The 20,564-nt window shown below is 39.0% G+C and overlaps 1 protein-coding gene across 1 annotated transcript in view; it reads left to right on the forward strand.

Annotated features, from left to right (window-relative positions):
* Positions 1-3,647: 3,647 nt before the first annotated feature.
* VSIG1 (V-set and immunoglobulin domain containing 1) overlaps positions 3,648-20,564 on the forward strand; it is a 30,917-nt gene continuing 14,000 nt past the window's right edge. The window contains exons 1-3 of the mRNA XM_019662436.1: positions 3,648-3,696; positions 13,912-14,111; positions 17,693-17,800. Of these exons, the coding sequence (XP_019517981.1) occupies positions 3,648-3,696; positions 13,912-14,111; positions 17,693-17,800 (357 nt within the window). The remainder of the gene's footprint in view (positions 3,697-13,911; positions 14,112-17,692; positions 17,801-20,564) is intronic.

Genomic DNA, 20,564 nt, shown 5'->3' on the forward strand with positions numbered 1-20,564 from the left:
AAAAAAAAGCAAATTACAGAACATATGTATGTTGTGATTCTGTTTATGTTAAAAAAAACCACCTTGGGCATGTGTGTGTGTGTGTGTGTGTGTGTGTGTGTCTGTGTGTGTGTGTGTGTGAATTCATAGAAGTCCTGAGAAAACTGCAAAACTCCTATGCTTGTGAACATGGCATGGGATTACACATGTGGGTGAGAGAATGGAGACTTTAAAATTCTCTTTATTCTCTTTTAAAAACCCCTTTACAATCAAAATGTATTATTTTTGTAGTTGTTAAATTTAAAAAAAAGAGGGATAAGTCAGATACGGCAAATTTCTGAAAGTTCCCAAAGAAGAATCGTGGAGGCAGTAGCATGCTTTTGGTTACATTGCATTCGCATTGCGTCACTGAGCAGTGTGGTGGGAGGGAGAGCATCTAATGTGTGCTCTGTGGCCTTGGGAAAGACACAACGTTTCTCAGCCTCCACTTTCTCATATAAAGAATGTAGCTAATGCATGCCTTATTTATTTTCTTGTCAGTTTTGAAGAAATGGAAAAACAGTTTAAAATTATAAAGCCTTATAAAAAACGTGAAAGATATTTAATATTTCTTGTGCCAGTTTAATTAATGATCTGCTTCTTTTGAGCAATTGTCAATAATATCAAAATTCAGTCTGAAGCAGAGAATCTAAAGATTATCTCTTAGAGTCTATTTTAACAGAATTCTGCCTGTCCAAGTTAGGTCCTAAATAGTAGCAGTGTTGGCATTTTTACTTAACAGTTCTAGAGCGATGCTGGTGCAGATGGATTTTGGCAAACGCCTTAAATTATACCTTCTACCCAAGCCCTCTCAGGGCCAACCAGCTTGGATATACTGAATTAATTAACAAGTTCTTCCTATGTGCCTGCTTTGTACTTAGCACTCCGCTATGGGCAGGTGGCCAGATGTCCAGGTTTTCCTGGGACCGTTATGGTTTACGCAGTCTCATATAATTGCTAATAGCACCCCTTTGACTCTCAAAAGTGTCCTTGTTTTAATGATCAATTATATGGACACCTTACTACAGTCACCTAAGGGGCATGGAGGGAAACATAAGCAGCCCCTGGCTTATAAACATCAGACTTGGAAATTTCCTTCACCATCCCAGCTCCCCACCACTGGATGAGTCCGTATTACTTCAGGAGAGGCCATTATCAAAACCATGGGTCTTTTGGAGACTTGCTGGACTCAGAGGTAAAGGCAGAATTAAGGCTGAGACGAGCTGGTGTGGACCATCAGAGGGCCGCCCTCCAAGTTGTTCTCTGGAAAACCTCCTCCCTCAGGCCACTTACCTGTTCCTGGTCACAGGTTTATCTAGCAGGGGGTGGGGGGGACCAGCATTCTAATTTTAATAGTGTGAATAGGTTTGGGGATGTTCATAGCAATTATTTCCCTTCTAACTTGGAGCTGATACCTGCTTATACAGAGCAGGGGGAGTGTTTTGGTGAGGGATACAACTGGAAAGAAAGAAGGAATTTTGGAGCACAGGTGGATCGGGGAGTAAGACCCTCCCTTAGGACAACCTAGGTACACAGCGGGTCAGTGGGCCATGGGGAAAGAGGGCAGAAAGGAAGGTGGATGATAAAGTCATGCAGTAGTTATTTTGGGGGGAAAATGATGCCTTGTGCTCAATGCATGTCTTGGGAAGGGAAAAGCATGTTCTTTCTCTGCCTCCTGCTGTTCCCTCTCCTTCTCCCCTGCCCTATATGGCCCAGCACCCAGAAATCGAGCCAGTACTTCACTGTGCATTGCATAGATCTGGGAATGAGATGTGTTTATAGCATTGCTTTGGCAGGAATATGTATTCTTGAATCCAATCATTGGGCTACCAATACATTTTGGGACAGACCCTTTCTTAAGTTGGGAACTGCCTGTATAAGACGAGGCCCCTGCCCGGGAAAGGCTCACAGTCACTGGATTTAGGGGAGGCCTGGTTAATAAATAAGAAACTACTGGAGAGCAATCAAATGCCAACTGTAGGATATTGGCTCTCAGTACAATGTGAATTTATCCAAGGGGGAGTCCTGAGAGGGGTGGTATGTGGGTTCACTGAAATTTTCACATAGGACAAAATTACTGATCTAAAAATATGTTTCGATAACAAGAGGAGGAAGGAAACAATTCTAAGTAGTGATGCAAGTCACCTGGAGCCAAGATTTGGCATCAGATATGAGCATGGAAACGGAAGGCTGTGAGAAGAAATCAGGTCTGATGGAAGCAAAATGGCTTTTTGAGAAGCAATAGGAAATTGGTTTGGCTAACATCACATGGGGGTCAAACATTTCACATAAATTGCAGTTCATAAAACATATCTCTGAAACTTGCATATATTTCATGTGACTGAATACTTTGAGGCAATAAATCCTGACAGCATTTTTCAGGTGGGTAATTGAATGCGTTTAAAGTTCAGATGAAGTGAGGACCAGATCTGGGAAGTCTGTGAATCCAGGTTAAGGACCTTGGACTTGATGGAAGAGTCTATAATGGTGTTATTGAAGATGCTAGATCAGGGTTGGAACATGGATGTTTGGCTGGTACACAGGATGAAGGAGAAAGAAGTCAGGGAGACCACTTAGGAAGCTGCTACAGTAGACCAGGGGTGAGAACTGAGTACGTGGACCAGAATGGAAGCAGGAGATTGGAAAAGGGATAAATCTCAGAGCCATTGTAGTGATGGAAACAGCAGGACTTAGAGACCGTATGGGAAGAGCCACAGGAGGCCCTTATGTATCTCAGGGTAACTTAAGCATGAGAAAAAAAGTTCACGTTTACATGAAGACTTAAACTAGGGTGGTAGGATTTTCTAAGCTATTTTAAAGACTGCCATTCCTTCTACTGAACCCCCTTTTCAAGGAAGCCCAATAGCACTATTCACTTACCTAATTCTGCAAAAATTCAGAAGTCTTAAAGCATTTATTCACTCGCCTGATTTTTGCAATATTAGGTGAGTGAAGAAATGCTGTAAGGTTTCTAACCCAGAAGACATAAGCACGCAATTCATTTTACTGCCAGTTTTGGTGGAGGGTTGTGAGACTTGCCAGGGCTTCGAAAAAGTGTGACAGGTCCAGAGTTTGTTCACATAGAAATGAATGCTTTTCTTGCTTCATAACCCCTGTGCCTTTCCTGTGAACGCCATCTCCTGAGAAAATCTTAGAGCACTAATTTACTAACCTAATTTGTATAAGGAGGTTAGTGAACCAATGCTGTAAGACTTTTATGGAAATATTTGAAATTAATTAGCCTTGTCAGCTTTTATTTGCATAAGCTCTCTTCCAACTATATCTTCCCCCAGTATAACTTTTAATAAGATGGATTTTAAACAATAAAACTTTAAGAATCTCTGTACAAAGAGCTTGAAGAATCTAAATACAAGGGTTTATTATTAACACAGTAGCAAATATATCAGGGAAACACGCCCCATGAAAAGTGTTTCAAAGAAACATAAATCTGCTCTGAGAAAGGTCTGTACTCAGTAAGCAACCCTGAAAAAGCTTGTTTGCTTGGTGATGCCCGCAGATAAGCCTGGCAAACCTCGGTGTGATTGAAGAAGCCAGTTTGAGACTCAGCCTAACCCAGGCAAGCTACTGGTCCCTCGCTGCGCTCAACTAACTTCACAAACTTGGACATAATGGTGTTCGCATTTTGGAAGGTCTTCCTGATCCTAAACTGCCTTGCAGGTAAGGAAAGGAACTCCAAACAACAAAAGATAATTGGGAATGGAGTTTCCTTTTAAACTGAAATTGTAACGTTTTTCATAGAATGCTCCTCTCCTGTACTGGAAAGGAATGGTGATTAGTTTGCTGAGCAAAATAATTTTCAGAAGTCTTGCTTAGCAAATATATGCCATGCCGATATTTGCAAAGGTGTGGGGGGGGAGGGCAAACTATAAACAGTATTGTTTTATGTAGCTTCTGAATTAAAAAAAATTTAGAAAAATCACAGTAGCTTTCTTTTTTCTTTAGTTTGGAAGTTGAACAGATGAACTTACTCAGAAGCTCAAGTTTGTGCTAAGGATACTTTTTTTCTCTGTTTTACTTATTTCCTTTAAATTGTCTGTGATGGACCTGCTTTGCTACAGCAGGCAAAGCCTGGCTGGGAGGGCCTGCCATGCCTTACTATCTAACATTTCTTAGAGACTTGTACTTTTCAAAGCCTAAGGCTGTATTTTTGAAAATACATATGTGAGTGATTTATCATCATGCACAATATGGGTGTTTTTAGGGACTTGAGCAGAACACAATCATTTTGAGAGTCAAAATCCTGATGTTGTTATATCCATAAGAGATCACTAACTCAAAAAACACCTTGGGTAGTTTTTTTCAAATACCAGATATTTTTGAATCTGTTCTTATGATAAATTAGATCCATGGTAGGTACAATAGTATTGTTTCTCCCAAAAATTATACTTTTTAAGACATCAGTAATATTAGACAGTCAATAGAATGAGGTTTACTAAGTATATTTAATGACATAGAAAATGCTTAGGGTAAAATATGAAGTGAAAAAGCAGGATATGGACACATCTAGAATAAATTACTAGAAGTTTATATATAAAAATTCTCATAGTGATTACCTCTGGGTGATGAAATCATAGATGATTTTTATTTTATTCCCCAGCTTTTCCATATTTTCCAGGGTTTCTACAAAAACCATTATATTATTTTTATAACCAGAAAAAAGTGTTAGTTTTCAAAACTATATGGTTTTTAGTAATAGTTCTCTAAATATTCATTACTAAATGCTAAAACAAACATGTTCTATGGAGTCACGAGAAGGCAATACTGCATTTATCCAGTGACCTAACCAGGATTTTGAGCTAGAAAAACCCACCTTTCTCAATTTCCATCCTGGTGGGAACAGGTGTTACTATTTTCCCTTTCCCCCAGGAATATTCATTTTAAACCTTAACTTTACACAATGAAAGCCTTTGTTTCCTTTAAAGAACTTCTAGTCATTAGCTAATTGGGTCGCCCCTGGGCCTCCTGCACCAGCCCTCTAAAATCACCACTGTAGTCAACACCTATTTCCCTATGTGAGGCCTTCGTCTGGCCTATACTAGACACCAGTTTTGGAACAGTTGCAAGAGTGGTTTTTACTGTAACTAACGTATATATAAGTTTTACTGATTATAAATGTAATGAGTGGTCATTGTAGAAAGGTTGGAAAATGTGGAAACATATAATTAAGAAAATGAAAATCACCAACAATCTTACCACAGATTTGGGTAAATTTCTTTTTTTTTCCCTTTGTAAGTATATATACTACATTAGAAAATTGGATTTATACCTTGTATGCAATTTTTATTGTTTAAAAAATTGCCTAGACGATGTCAGGATCTTACTTGATCGCGACTTTTAGAATAAGGCCCAATCAGAATGACCAAAAAACATTTCAGAGACTTTGTTCTTAAATTATTGTGTAACTGGCTTTGTGGTGGATAATGTATATGTGTATCTATACATATACAATCTAGCAGGCCCAAAGCAAAATATGGTAGTGTCAGTCTAACAGATGAAATGGAAATATGGTATAATACAGAAGGTGCCAAAAAATGTATACACATTGTAAGAATGGAAAAAACTGTATTCAAATTGTTAATACTCAATATATACCGATAACAAAAGATGAATACAAGTCACGTTTGACTTGTGCTGTTACAATAGGTGCTCAAAGTGGTTACCATCAGCATAACTTTAATACAGATTTGTCCTTTCTTAAAATGTGTATACATTGTTTTGGCACCCTCAGTGTACTGTTATTTGTCATGCTTACATATGTATGGAAGTCTAAGAAAGATTTCAGGAACATGTACCTGGCCTTACTAGCATCCATCAGTTGATCCAGATATGGCTGTGAGGCAACCGGTAATGTTTCCACCAATGTGTAATGTTACCTGAACTTTTTTCTTGGTCAAGAAGAATGTCATGTTTTTGGTGTCAATCACGGTGCCAGGCACATAGTAGGCACAAAGGAAATGTATATTAAAAGAATGAATTCCCTTCAAAATCCTGCCATTTGTAACATGGATGGATCTTGAGGGCATTGTGCTAAGTGAAATAAGTTAGATAAAGACAATAATGTATGATCGCACTTATATGTAGAATCTAAAAAACCCGAATTCATGGAAACAAAGAGTAGAGTGGTGGTTACCAGGGTGGGTAGGTGGGTGGGGAAAACTGGGAGATTTTGGTCAAAGGGTACAAACTTCCACTTAAAAGATAGATAAGTTCTGGGGATGTAGTTAATGTACAGCACAGTGACTATAGTTAACAATACTGTACTGTATATTTAAAAGTTGCTAAGAGAGTAGATCTTAAGTATTATCACCACAAAAAAGAAATGATAATTACGTTATGTAATGAAAGTGTTAATGCTATAGTAGTAATTATTTTATAATGTTGGGTTGTCAGAAAAGTCATGACGCATGTCATGACTTTTCCGAAAATCCAATATATAGGTGTATCAAATCAACACTTTGTACACTTTACACTTACACAATGTTATTTCAATCACATCAATAAAACTGGAAAAATAAAAGAATGACTTTCGCAAACTTCAAATATCCAGAAATTATTTTCATATACATATTTAAAATCAATTCTCTCTGTACAACTAAGCAAGACAAATTTCATTTTAAGCAAAATATTTCTGATGATTACTTAAGAAGTCTTAGATTAAATTACACTTCAGAAAAATAATTTTAATCAAAGATGTCTTCTACACAAAGTTCACACATATTGTATTAGGTGCTTGTAGTATATGTTAGTCATCTGTTGGAAATATATGTTGAGGTTTCCATTTTCTGGAGGAACATGATGTGCATTTAAAGCAGTAATATATTTGAACTTTGGTTTTGCAGTCAAATCCGAAAAGTGAGTGGTCTTTTGGTGATATTTTTCTAACTAAAAAATGATACAATTGCCCATGAAATTGCTGGAAATTAAATAATTTCAAATGCATCAGGTTAAATATGGCTATTTGGGGGATAGTTTTGTTGCAGTATATTCCCCATGTAAGCACAGTGCCTGCCATATTGTAGGTGTTAAATGAATGAATGAGCAATCATTACCAAAACACGAGGCATTTAAAATAGTTTTAGAGAATTGATTAATTTACGTATATGCACCTTGGGTTATTTTCCTTTAATAATATGCACTGATTTTTTTAAAAGCAGTCTCGCATAGTTCAAACACATATGCATTTTTTTCATTCTGTCAGGTCATGAGTGAAATTGTAATACTGACTTTTGTATTTATTTATTTATTTATTTTAATTAGCTTCAGGTAGAGGCTTTATCACTGACTTTTGTTTAAATCAGGTACTAATCTTCATTTTACTATGTATTCACAGTCTTGTTAATGTAGAGATCTTTCTGCCTTTTTGAATTTTTAACAACTTCTCAATTTAGAGAAAATTAATCCAAAATGGGGGGAACTTTTTTCCCCCCTGACACAGAATCACCTTCAGTTTAAGACTAAATTTGCACTGTTCACTATTCACATGTGGCTATCTAAATTTAAATAAATTCCAATTAACTCAAATTAGAAAATCAGTTCCTGAGTCACACGAAGCCATATTTCGGGTGCTCTATAACTACATGTAGGTAATGGCTAGAGAATTGGACAGTACAGAGATAGAACACTTCCATCATCACAGAAAGTTCTATTGCACAGTACTGGGCTAGAAGATGATCTCAGAGATTTAAGTAATGTGCACTAATTGAATGATGTAACATTTTTTTAAAGTTCATCTGGAAATATGTAGGTCTTAGCTCTGAAGAATATTGTCACTATGTTAGGGCTGGACAATTTCTGAAAGCCATCTCTTTCCTTCAGAATATAAGAATTGATTATGGTCTTGAGTACTTGGAACCTGGGCAATAAGGTGGTCTGGAAATATCCCTTGCCAGTTGTTACCTATTTACAGGACAATGTGAAGTATTCTTAAAAATATATTGTCTCACAGTAGATTTGGAGGTTACCATCCTTATTCCAAAATGATATTGTTGAGCTCTTAAAGATCTCAAATTATTTATATACTTATTTCTTCTATTTAAAAAGTTGAAAATGTTTGCATCGCATTTATAGTTCCCAAATTCTTGATTTTCATTTGCCTCCATTCTGATCGGTGCTATAAATGGCTACCTACTGTGTTGACATGGCAGGGAGAGATTGTGTCTGTCTTGTGCATTATTGTTTCCCCAGTGTTAACACTGTTTGTGACACAAAATAGGTGCTCAACAGATGTTTTTTGATAGGCACCATGGCCTCCTCCATGACTTGCCTTGTGTGAGAACTGTGCTCACTCTGCCTTCAAGCACTTTTGTTGAGAACAGTCTTTAAAGGGTTGTTTGTGTTTGTTTGTTTGTTTGTTTGTTTGTTTGTTTTTGCCTCCCCTAGTCATAAGTTCTCACCATTAGCAAATTCCATAACAGCAACTAGAGGGTAAAATGATGGCCAAATAGTATCTTCAAATTCTCTATTTTTAGGGGCAAGTTTCTGGGAACTTTAATGGCCAACAAATCCCCATTCTATTCTTTTTTTATTTTGGACACTTTAAAGACATTTGGAAGTCATCATTTAGGCATAGTCAGAGATGGATATGACTAACTTCCAGGAGAAATGAGATGGGTTCTTTGCAGGAGAGAGCCACTTAACTTTCTTCAATGACATTTCCATCAGAAAAGTAGTCGTTTTCTGCAGGCCAATTTTATTTTGGGGGGAAGCATTATGGGAGCCAGGAAAGCATGGGGAGAATATTGGTAAAAGGAAAACTGCCTAGAGTTAGGAGGTGCTGCATTGGTGTGTGCCCTAAAGCACTTCTCTCAAAACAACACCACGAATACTCTGAAAATCAAGACGCTGGTTGCCATGTAAACAGCCAACTCTGGCAGAGAAGCAGCTGGACCAGGTAGCCTTGCTGTGACAGAGAACATGGCTATTGAATTCAGGAAATCAGGGATAATCAGTACAATGGTTTGCTTTTCTTTAAATTGTCAAAACATCAATTCCCTGAGTACCTTTTGCCTGACTGCTGTCATTAAGAAAAACAAAATTAAAGAAGACTTTGTGTGTACAAAATTGAGAAGGGGACCAGGGATTTGTCTTTCTGTACTATTTCTTCTGATCTTCCCACAATATCTTTATCCTCATCGGACCCCTACCCTTCATCAGTAAACTGCAGGCAGCTAGGGCTCTCACTCCCCTCCCCCTGCTCCCCCACAGTATAGAGAGCATCTCTTAAACTTGGCCTTTTCTTCTAATACCTACCTGACAGTCTTATGTTCTGTCCTGGAGGACTACTGTACTCTCTGATTTTGCAATGGATAATAATTATTAGAGGAGCCAATGCCTCTATAGTGTTACCCAATGTGTTGTCCCTTATAACAGCTCTTTGGAAAATGCTTATGTAGTACTGAAAATTTAAAGTACAGTGCTAGGCTGACTTTTTGGACAGGGGGCTCTTTGGCGTTCATCTGAATCATATGGGCAGCTCATCCTGTCGTGATGCCAACAGTTCTCAAACTTTGTGGTCTCAGGCCCCTATTACACTCTTAAAATTCGAGCGAGATTTCTGGTCTGGAAAAAGATGGTGTAGACCAGTTTCTCTTTGCTTCTCCCTGCTAAGAATAAGTATAAACCTCCCCTGAAAATAATGCAAAAGACAACCAAGGGAGAACTCTGAAAGCTGATTTTTAAAAAGTCTTGGGAACCTACGAACAACAGAGAGGCAAGGCGTCTTGTTTCTCTTTACCCAACAGAAGCGAACCCAAACCTGGTATTTCCTGATCCTAACCCAGTAATAGAGGGCAGCCCACAGGAAGGCTCATTCTTCCCCCATACAGAATGTGAGTCCCTCTGACAACAGATGAGCCCAACACCACTGGCAAGGGGTAATCATCAGGAGTCCCACCGACAATAGTAGACAAAGGAAGACTTCTCCTTCCCCACTGGGCCTGAAATGCCCTACTTTCTCGTAGAGATACTAAGGTGGCAGGGTGGAGCAGACAAGAGGGATGAAGCCACAGCAGTGCCTGGTTCTGGAAGCCTATTTCTCTGGATCTGAGATTCTCCTCTCCCCCACTAGGAGCGCCCCACCTTACTGATCCCCACCGAGAAACCCCTAGCAGCCTGACTTGGGGAAACCCTTCCACCCTCTCAGGCAACAAAATCAGGGATAAATGGAAGCTCTAGTGACACCAGATATAGCTTTGCCATACCATAGCTTTATAGGAGGTCTGGAAGTTAGGTCATGTCAGTCCTTCAACTTTGTTCTTCTCCTTCAATATTGTGGTGGCTATTTTGGGTCTTTTGCCTTGCCATATAAACTTTAGAATAAATTTGTCAATATCCACAAAAGAATTTGCTGGGATTTTGATTGGGGCTACATTCAATCTATAGATTAAGTTGAGAAGAACTGACATCTTGACAATATTGAGTCCTGCTATCCATAAGCTTGTAATATCTCTCCATTAATTTAGTTTTTTTCTTTGATTTCTTTCATCATTGTTTTTTAGTATTCCTCATAGAGATCCTGTTAGATTTATACTTAAGTATTTCATTGGGGGGGTGCTAATGTAAATAGTATTGTGTTTTTAATGTCAAACTCCACTTGTTCATTGTTGGTATATAGGAAAACAATACACTTTTGTACGTTAATTTTGTATTCTGAAAACTTGCTATAGCACTTATTAGTTCCAGGAGTTTTGTGTTGGTTCTTTTGGATTTTCTACATTGGCAATCATGTTATCTATCATTTCCTTCACAATCCGTATATCTTTTGTTTCATTTTTGTGTCTTACTGCATTAACTAAGACTTCAAGTATGAGATTGAAAAAGGAGTAATAAGAGGGACATCCTTGGCTTCTTCCTGATCTTAGTAGGAAAGCTTCTAGTTTTTCAGTATTAAGTAGGATGCTAGCTGTAGGTTTTTTATAGATGTTTTTTATCAAGTTGAGTAAGTTTCCCTCAATTCCAATTTATTGAGAGTTTTTATCATGAATTGGTGTTAGATTTTGTCAAATGCTTTCCTGCATATATTACTATGATCACATGATTTTTTCCCCTCTTTACCCTGTTGCTGTGATGGATTATATTAATTGATTTTCAAGTGTTGAACCAGCCTTGCACACCTGGGATGAATCCCACTTGGTCGTGGTGTAGAATTTTTTTTATACATTGTTGGGTTTGATTTGCTATTATTTTGTTGAGGATATTAGTATCTATGTTCAGGAGAGATATTTGATTTCTTTTCTTGTAATGTCTTTGTTTGGTTTTAGCATTAGGGTGATGGTGCCATCACAGGATGAGTTTGGAAGTATTCCCTATGTTCTATCTTCTGAAATAAGTTGTAGAGAACTGGCATAATTTCTTCCTTAAATACTTGGTAGAATTTATAAATGGACCCATGTGGGCCTGGCACTTTCTCTTTTGGAAAGTTATTAATTATTGATTCAATTTCTTAAATAGGTAAAGAATAGATACAGGCCTATTCATATTGTCTACTTCTTCTTGTGTGAATTTTGGCAGATTGTGCCTTTCAAGGATCTGGTTCATCTCATCCAGGTTATTGAATTTGTGGGCATGAAGTTGTTCTTTGTGTTTCTTTATTATCTTTTTTGATGTCCATGGAATCTCTAGTAATGGCCCTCTTTCATTTCTGATATTAGTAATTTGTGTCCTCTGTATTTTTTTCTTAGTTAGCCTGAGTAGAGTCTTATCAATTTTATTGATCTTTTCAATTAACCAGTTTTGGTTTCATTGGTTTTCTCTATTGATTTCGTGTTTTCAGTTTCGTTGATTCTTGCCTAGTTTTCATTATTTCTTTTCTTCTGCTTACTATAGATTTAATCTGCTCTTTGTTTCTAGTTTCTTAAGGTTTAAGCTTAGATGATTGATTTTAGATCTTTCTTCTTTTCTAATATATGCATTCAATGGTGCAAATTTCACTCTTAGCACTGCTTTTGCTGCATACCACAAATTTTGTTAAGTTGTGTTTTCATTTTCATTTAGTTCAAATTGTTTTTGAATTTCTGTTGATATTTCTTCTTGACCCATTTGTTACTTAGAAGTATGCTATCTAATCTTCATGTATTTTGGGACTTTCCAGTAGTCTTCTTGTTATTGATTTCTACTTTAATTCCATTGTGGTCTGACAACAGACATTGTATGACTTCTATTCTTTTAAATTTGTTAAGGTTTGTTTTATGGCTCAGAACCTGGTTTACCTTGGTGAGCATTCATAGTGTTTTAAAGTATAGAACATTCTACTTTTTAACAGCAGAATGCCCTTTTTCCTCCCAAGCACCCATCCAACATTTACCAGACAGACTATGTGCTTGCCCATAAAACAAACATCAACAAATTTAAAAGAATTGAAACCATACAGTCTATTTTCTGAGCACAATGGAATCAAACTAGAAATCAAGAACAGAAAGACAATAAGAAAGTCTCTAAACACTTGAAAATTATACAACATACTTCTAAATAATCTATGGATTAAAGATGAAGTCTCAAAGGAAATTTTAAAAATATGCTTAGAACTGAAGGAAAATGAAAATATAGTGTGTAGAAATATGTAACATGCAGCTAAAACAGTACTGAGAGAGAAATTTATCACACTAAATGCTTACATTTGAAATTATGAGAAGTCTCAAGTCAATAATGAAGTTTCTACATCAAGGATCTAGAAAAAGAAAAAAAGAAAATAATCCCAAAGCAAGCACAAGAAGGAAATAATAAAGAGCTGAAATCAATGGAATTGAAATAGCAAAATTATAGAGAAAATTCAATGAAGTAAAAATCTGGTTCTTTGGGGAAAATCAGCAAATAAAATTGACAAACTCCTAGCAAGACTGGTAAAAATTAAAAGAGACAGTATGCAAATCATCAGCATCAGAAGTAAAATATGATATATCAATATAGATTCTGCTGCCATTAAAAAATAATAAGAGAATAGTAGATTCACATGCAGCATTAAGAAATAAGACAGAAATCCCATGTAGACTTTACACAGTCCCTCCCCTCATGGTAACATTCTGTGAAACTATAGTGTAATATCACAACCAGGACACTCACACTGATACAATCCACCAACCTTATTCAGATTTCTCCAGTTTTACTTATACTCATGTGTACACATATGTGTATACTCGTATGTATTTAATTCTATACCATTTTCAAGAAAAAATTATTGAGGACCCCAGAGGATTTTTGCAATGTGGGTTATTTCTACCTATATTTACTACATTAGAAAGAAAAACTAAGAAAGAAAAAACAAAAATACACAAGCACTCATTCCATTAACCACCAGAACAATGACATCATTACCTGTCATATAGCTTCTAGAACACTTAATTGTACACTCATAAGAGGATGAGAGTAAAAAAGAAAAATAACATTTTAGTATTATTATGACAATATTTTTTATCTTGTATTAGGGATAGGGTGATAAACTCATCCTGGTTTTCCTGGGACATTTCTGATTTAAGCACTGAAAGTCCTCGCAAAACCAATATGGTTTGCCTGAGACTTACCCAGTTTAAAAACTGAAAGTCCTATATTCCCAAGGGAGCCCCTCAGTTGTGAGAAATCTGTATTGGTTGCTCTCTACACTCACGGACTTTTGTGGGTCTCAGACAACACTCTAAGAACCCCTGTGTAAGGCCATCCTTACACAGAAGAAATTTCCAGTTCAATGCTAGTACCTCACCAGCACACAGGATTTTAGTAACTTTACATTGTAATTTGTTAAAAACCTCCCTACCTCATGCCAGTTGCTTGCTCAGCTTTCCTATATGGTTCATTCAACCTTCTCCTCTTCACCTTGGATTCCACAAATAAGATGTCATTGAAAGTGCTTTGTGAAATGAAAAAGTATCATCACAATATGAGTGTGTACCATTGTCTTTTTTATTATTATCTTTTCAGGTCAAGTTAGTGTGGTGCAAGTGACCATCCCAAAGAGTGTCGTGAATGTCACTGTTGGATCTAATGTCACTCTCGTCTGCACCTACACCACCACTGTGGCCTCTCGGGACATGCTTTCCATCCAGTGGTCATTCTCTCATACGAAGGAGTCACAGCCAATTACCGTAAGAACTTTCTTCCTAAACTATTCCCCTTTAGTAGTTGTGACATAAACTGTTGGAGTCAGTGTATGAAGGACTGGTAAGCCAGTGATAACAGTGGCAGAAACTCAGGTACACAGAGTTTGAAGATAGCGCTTTAGGGAATACCATCATCTAAGTGACTTGGCCTTTGTCCTCTCTTCATATTGAGTTACAACCTGTTATCTCAGTTCTGTGTAAGTCAACATCAGAATTCTATAGTAGACAAGAATGGTCCTTTTCATAGGTAAGTGAGCAGTAGTTGTTGTTTTTTTATTTTATTTTGCAAGATAAGTCTTTTTTTAATTATTTATTTTTTTCAGTCATAGTTGACATTCAATATTATTTTATGTTCATTTCAGATGTATAGCATAGTGGTTAGACAATTATATAATTTATGCAGTGATCACCTCAATTAGTCTAGTACACCCCTGGCACTATGCATAACTGTGGTAACATTATTGACTATATTGTCTATGCTGTACTCTACATCCTTGTGACTATTTTGTAACTACCAATTTGTATTTCTGAAAAGTATATATATATATATAATTTCCCTGCCTATTGTTTCCAGAAGACCCCAGTTCAAATGCATGTCCTAGGTGATCTTCAGATCTCTGTCAAACTTAATATCTGGGACCTGCTTGTCATGTGAGATAGCTCATTGTGCCAGACTGTCCTGGTGGAGAGAGAGTCCCAAGATTAGTGGATAAAGGCCAAGGTAGTGATGAACCTTTGTTAATCAAAGGCAGCAGGAAGCCAGAGGATAGGGGATAGGAAGAGTAGGCTAGGGTCTGGGGGAAGAGGAGGGTGGGTAAAAATCAAAGGAGGAGAATGATTCTACCTGCAAGCTGCCTATTCCTAAATTTTCTCTATTTGGCCTTAAGGGTAATTGAACCTTTAAATAACCCAAGGATTAAAATTGCATATTCAAAAGTGTGTGTGTGTGTGTGTGTGTTTATGAGTATGCAAGCACATATGCCAACACATATTCCCTGAGGGAAAAGGTCTATAGCTTTCATAAGATTTTCAAAAGGATGTATGATCCAAAATAAGGAATTCAGAGAAGAGACAAATCAGTGTAATTTGGAATAGTTGGATGTAGTTGAGTTGGGCTTTGAAGGAAAGGAAGGATTTCGAGTAGAAAGTTAGAAGGAGAGCAAGTTGAGTGGGCTGGAGAAGGCTCAAAGGCAGAGTTGGAAAAAAAGGACATCAACTTGGAGAAGCCACATGTTGGCCAGTGTCACTTCAACCATCACTGATATTTTGGGGGTGCTGAGTCCTTTCTTCACCAGAGGACACTTATTAAGTATGCTACACTGTTCAAGAGGAGATTTCATCAATGCCACCCTCTAGTCAAATTTCAACAATTTTGCTCAGTACTGGTTACCTTAGACAAGTATCTTAATCATTCTGTGCCTCTCTTCAAAATATGGTAGAACAGTAATATTCTTCTATATGTCTCATGGGGAATCAACTGACATATGCATATTATAATATCTGAAAAATAATATAAAGCCCTGTAAGTTTTCCCCCTTATAAACACTACTATCAGCAGCAGCAGCAACAGCAGCAGTGACAACAGTAAGTCCACCAGTGTCCGTCACTCAAAATGTCCTGAGTCAAGACCTCCTATGTTGTGGTCAACTAAGAAATCATCCCTTTCCTTTGCAGGCTGTTCTCTTGGATTGTGGGTGATAATAATTACATGATGTTTCTTCTCATTTAAAAATTTATATTCCTAAGGGCTGGCTGAGTGGCTCAGTTGGTTAAGAGCTTGCTGAAGAGTGCGAGCTCTGAGCAACAGCAATTCGAGTCCCGGCCTGAGCTGAGCTGCCACTGAGCTTCCAACAGGTGGCAGGATGGCTCAGCTAAAAAAAAATGTATATTCCTAACTAGTCTTCTCAATACGTTCTTTTTCTGTAGGCTTAAAGTCCTTCTCATTATGTCAGGAAGGGCTGAATTTAGAGAGGGCTTGTCAATATATTTTGAATTTTTTTAATGCTTAGTGCTCAAATCAAGATGTCTTCAACTGCCTGGAGGCCAGGCCCATCTGAATTAAAAACACAAATTCTTTTTTATGCCTCCTCGAACACTGGAACTTACAAGGCCACCTCTTGGTTGAACTGTGTGGCTGGTGAAGAGCTAGGAGATGCATGGCCAAAGGATCTTTTGACCAGCAATGAGTTTTTCACTAGACCTGGAGATACAGAGGGAGAAGGTGTAGGTGATTGATCTGCGTGTGGCTTGGGCTCAAGACACCTCTTAGAGGCACTTTAGGGAAAAAAATCTATTAACAAATAAGTATTTATTGAATAGCATATTTACTTGCTATTTGTCTCATTCTTCAAAATGTCTGGTACAGGCAGGGCAAATAATTTTAAGGCATCTACTCTTTTGGGGTGTCCAAATCAAAGGAGTTCTTCTGCACTGAGCCACTGGATCAGTAAGAACATGCTCCTTCATCATAAAAGGTCCTAGATCCTTCTCCAAGTGCATGAGACTGATGCTATGCCTGTGGCTTAGCCTCATGGATGACAGAGTAGAGTAGGGCCAGGTCCTGGCTTGGAGACAGTAAAAACCACATCCAAAAAGGCTTCCTCCTCTTTTCCTGTCTTGCTTCGGCTTGCCCCGGAAGATCCCCATTATAACTATGCTTAGGTTTTTAATTCTAGAAACTGGAGTCCGCCCCCCTTTCCCTCATACCCTGCAGGCATGTCTTCTCTCTGCTTTTCTAGATGAGTAATTTTGGAGCCCCAGTGGAAAACCCCTAATGGATGTCAGTTCTACTCCTTGTCCTGTTACTTATTTGCTGGCTGGATGACCTCAGACAAGTCACTTGACCTTTTGAGGTTCAGTTTTCCCACCTGTAAAATGGAGCTACTTACTTACCTCACAGGTTTACTGTGAAGATTAAATGAGATAATGCTTATGTAACACTAGGAAGCCTTCCACATAGTAACCATTCAATGAGTGTGAGTTATTGTTATCAGCAACACCACTCACAAAATGGTGATTTTGCAAAATTCTTATTCCATTCATATCCCTGGGTCATGGGGGATAGAGAACCCAGGCCGAGAAATTACACTTAGTATAGCTGAACAGCTGGGACAGAGCTCTTGGGGGAATCCTGGGCCAGAATTGGCTTCCAGTTCCACTTCCTGTCAGGTCCTTGTGGCTAAAGGGAGGGTGATCAGGCCCCTTCTCTGCCGGCTCCTTATCTCTGAACAGAGCACCTGCTCAACAAAAGGGTTGCAGATATCTTCAGTTGTGATAGTATTTTTCAAAATGAGATTTGGCTGCTATTTCAAATGTGTGTCCTTGTTGAGCACTTCCATGCATTCTGAATTCTGTAGAGCATGTCATATGTTAATCTAAGGATGACTAGTGGGACATTTGGGGGATGATAAAAGGAGACTGCTGTGCTATTAGACAATTCTATGATTTATGGGAGTAAGACATTGCCAGACTGACCACTGAGTGATTCAGTTCAACTCCCGGGTGGATGTGGCAGGATACCATGTAGCATTCGGCTCTCAGATTCACCCATTTCTGCTCAAACACAGCACAGCTCGTGCCTCAATACTGAGGGTATGGAGGAAAAGGCAGTCAGTCAGTGTCTAAAAATGGCGCATGCAAGAGACGCTCGGGGAAGATGTAGCTGGACCTCTCAGGTAAGAATGCCTATTGGCGTACTACTAGATCCCTTCGTTGTTTGGAGTCTCTAGGACAACGGCAACAGCTTTGAGGAGTGGGAAGGGAGGGCCTGAGTTTGGTAACAATCTAAATCAGCACAACCTCCTGACAAAACTGGGACAGCCTTAAGTTTGCCTTCTCATGCCCATGTCTGCAATTCTTTTCAGCCTCCTCCAAGAGGCTCAAGACCCTACTGCTGCTTTGAGCAGGGAAGTGGCCAACTCTTGTCGTAGGATCATCTTCTTCTCCTCTCTCCAAATCACTGGGTCATAAAGGAGCATTTGACTCCAAGGCCTAGTGTTTCTCAATACCCAGGGGAGGATGTTATCTCTTACTGACTCTCCCCTCCAAGGAGTTCTTTGGTGAATGAGGATTACAGAAGCATCCCACAAGTCTTCTGACCAGGAGGACCAGGATGTTCATTAACGTGGTCCTCCTCTTAGAAAAACTTCCCTCTCAGAAGACATGGACTGGTTCAGGTGATCAGTCCCTCGGCAGGGCCTCCTAGCTGAAGACTTTAGGCCCCAGGGCAGACAGGCTAGCATGGAGGTTTCGGGTGGTCTGGTGCCCCTCTGATCATACCAGTGACTTCCTCTTCCACCCAGCCAGTGACTGGTACAACTGCAGAGACCTCGGCTGTCTAAGAACAAAACACGCATTGGCCCTACTTAGCATGGGTCTCTCAGACAATACTTACTCTTCTAAAATATCCATAGTGGAAGAAACCCTTTGCCATCCTCATCTCTCCAACACACATATAATGTAGACAACTTTTTTCCATAACCTAGTGTCTTCATATTCTCTGGCTGGAGATTCAGGTCAGAGGTGTTCTACCTTCTCAGGGACATTTGAATTGAGGGAAGTGTTGGTTTAATTGTTATAAATGGAAGCCAACACTAGCATTTAGTGGGCAGTGGCTAGAGATGCTAAATGTGTTGCAATACATAGGACAGACCCACACAAGAAAGAATTGTCTGCTCAAAGTGCCAATGTCACACTCATTGAGAAATACTCCAAGTTCTTCCCTTCCCATCACCCACCCCCATCAATTTATCTATTCTGTGTCGCATTCCCTCAGGCATCTATTCTTGCTAAATTTGATAAGTTAATCAAATGCTAAGGTGTTAGGGACTGGTGGTAGGTTATTTTGTTCTCTTACAAAGAAAATCATTTAAGCAGAGACCTTCCATGCCTTCATCCTAAAGAAACAACTCAAATGGTAGGTTATTTCAGGCAAATGGCAGGCTGGAAAGGGAGTGGTTTATGGGCAAGAAAGTCTTCCTTCTGGTGTTCTATTTCTTTCATGTGCAATCCCAGCCTCCTAATACAGTTCAGAGGAAATTCTGGGCTTGAGACCATTGCTACCCTACACTCATCCTCTTCTATGGCTTGCCCTTTATGAACAGTGAAGGAAAGCAAGTAGCTGGAACGGGAAAGAATGGGTAGTTTGCTGTGGATCTCCACGCCTTCCACATTTCCAAAAAGAGCCCACAAAATCAGCTCTGGAGGCTAAAGGCATTTATTAACTGCAACACAGACTCGAACAGAAAGCAGATTGAATTCTTTCAACAATTCTTGTTTGTACTCCAGCCTCTAGTTAGAGAGCAGTGTCACAAAGCTGAGGCGGAAAAAATCTTTTTGGACAAATCTGGCTCCCAGCTGCCTGGCCTCATGTGAACAGGAACTTGGCACCGTAGGAAGGGATAGGCTGTTATTGCAGCTGGCAAACGTCGAAGGCATCACGTGGTGAACCTACTCGGCATGGGAAGCAGCATCATGCCAGTGAATAGCAGCAATTGGCAGAAGAAGGGTCAGGCTGGAGTAGGGGGTGAAATGGCCCCAAAAGGGGAAGGCTGCCTGGGAATCATCTTTCTCGCTTAAGTCAGAACTCTTAAGTGCCACTTTAATATGTGCAGCAGGAATCGGGGGGTCTGGATTCCAGGTCTGACGATAAATTGAGTGATCTTGGGAAAATCACTCCCCGTATTGGGGCCTCAGTGTCCTTTTCTGTAATAGAAGAGGATGAATCAGAGGTTGCAAACTGGTGGCCTCTGGGTCTCATTTGGTCAGTGGATACATGTTGGTTGTCAGCCCAATATTTTGTTTGCTTGTTTCTAGTTTGAAAGCCTTGTTTGTATTTGCTCTCCAGTTCACCACAGTCCCCACTATTCTCTCTGATCTTACCGCTAACCCACCAGCCCCTCCCAGCCATTTCCCGTGTTTCTCATATCCATCTTGCTCCCGAAGGCTCCTTTCAACCTTAGAAACTATGAGCTAAGTGATCTCTAGGGGTCTTATAACTAATGTGCTCTTATGACTCCACATTCTGCCTTTAACATCACCAGTGGGCAGGCAGAGATGACCTTGGGGGAAAAGTCGGGAAGTTTGCCATGAACACAACCACAAAGTGGGCATAAAATTAAGAGACACCACTTAAGGAAACACTTGGATGGATTTTCTTAAAGCAGACTCCCCCTGTCCCCTTGCCAAGGATGTAGCTTGTTGAACATCTGTGGCTTTTCCTGGACCTCAACTCCTTTGATCTCTAAATTGACAATATACTGTCTTGGAATAGTGCACAAGTCTCACAGGATCATGGCCGGGCCTTGACCATTGTTCAGCTTTGACTTTTAAAAGAGTTTTTCTTTTGTGGAAAATGGAACCAAGTTGCAGTCCTTCCTGTGTGATTAGATTAGCGGTCTCAGGAAAACATTTCTTTTTTTTTCTTTATAAGGGCAGTGT

This window comes from Hipposideros armiger, unplaced genomic scaffold (assembly GCF_001890085.2).
Source record: "Hipposideros armiger isolate ML-2016 unplaced genomic scaffold, ASM189008v1 scaffold_377, whole genome shotgun sequence".
Taxonomy (NCBI): Eukaryota; Metazoa; Chordata; class Mammalia; order Chiroptera; family Hipposideridae; genus Hipposideros; species Hipposideros armiger.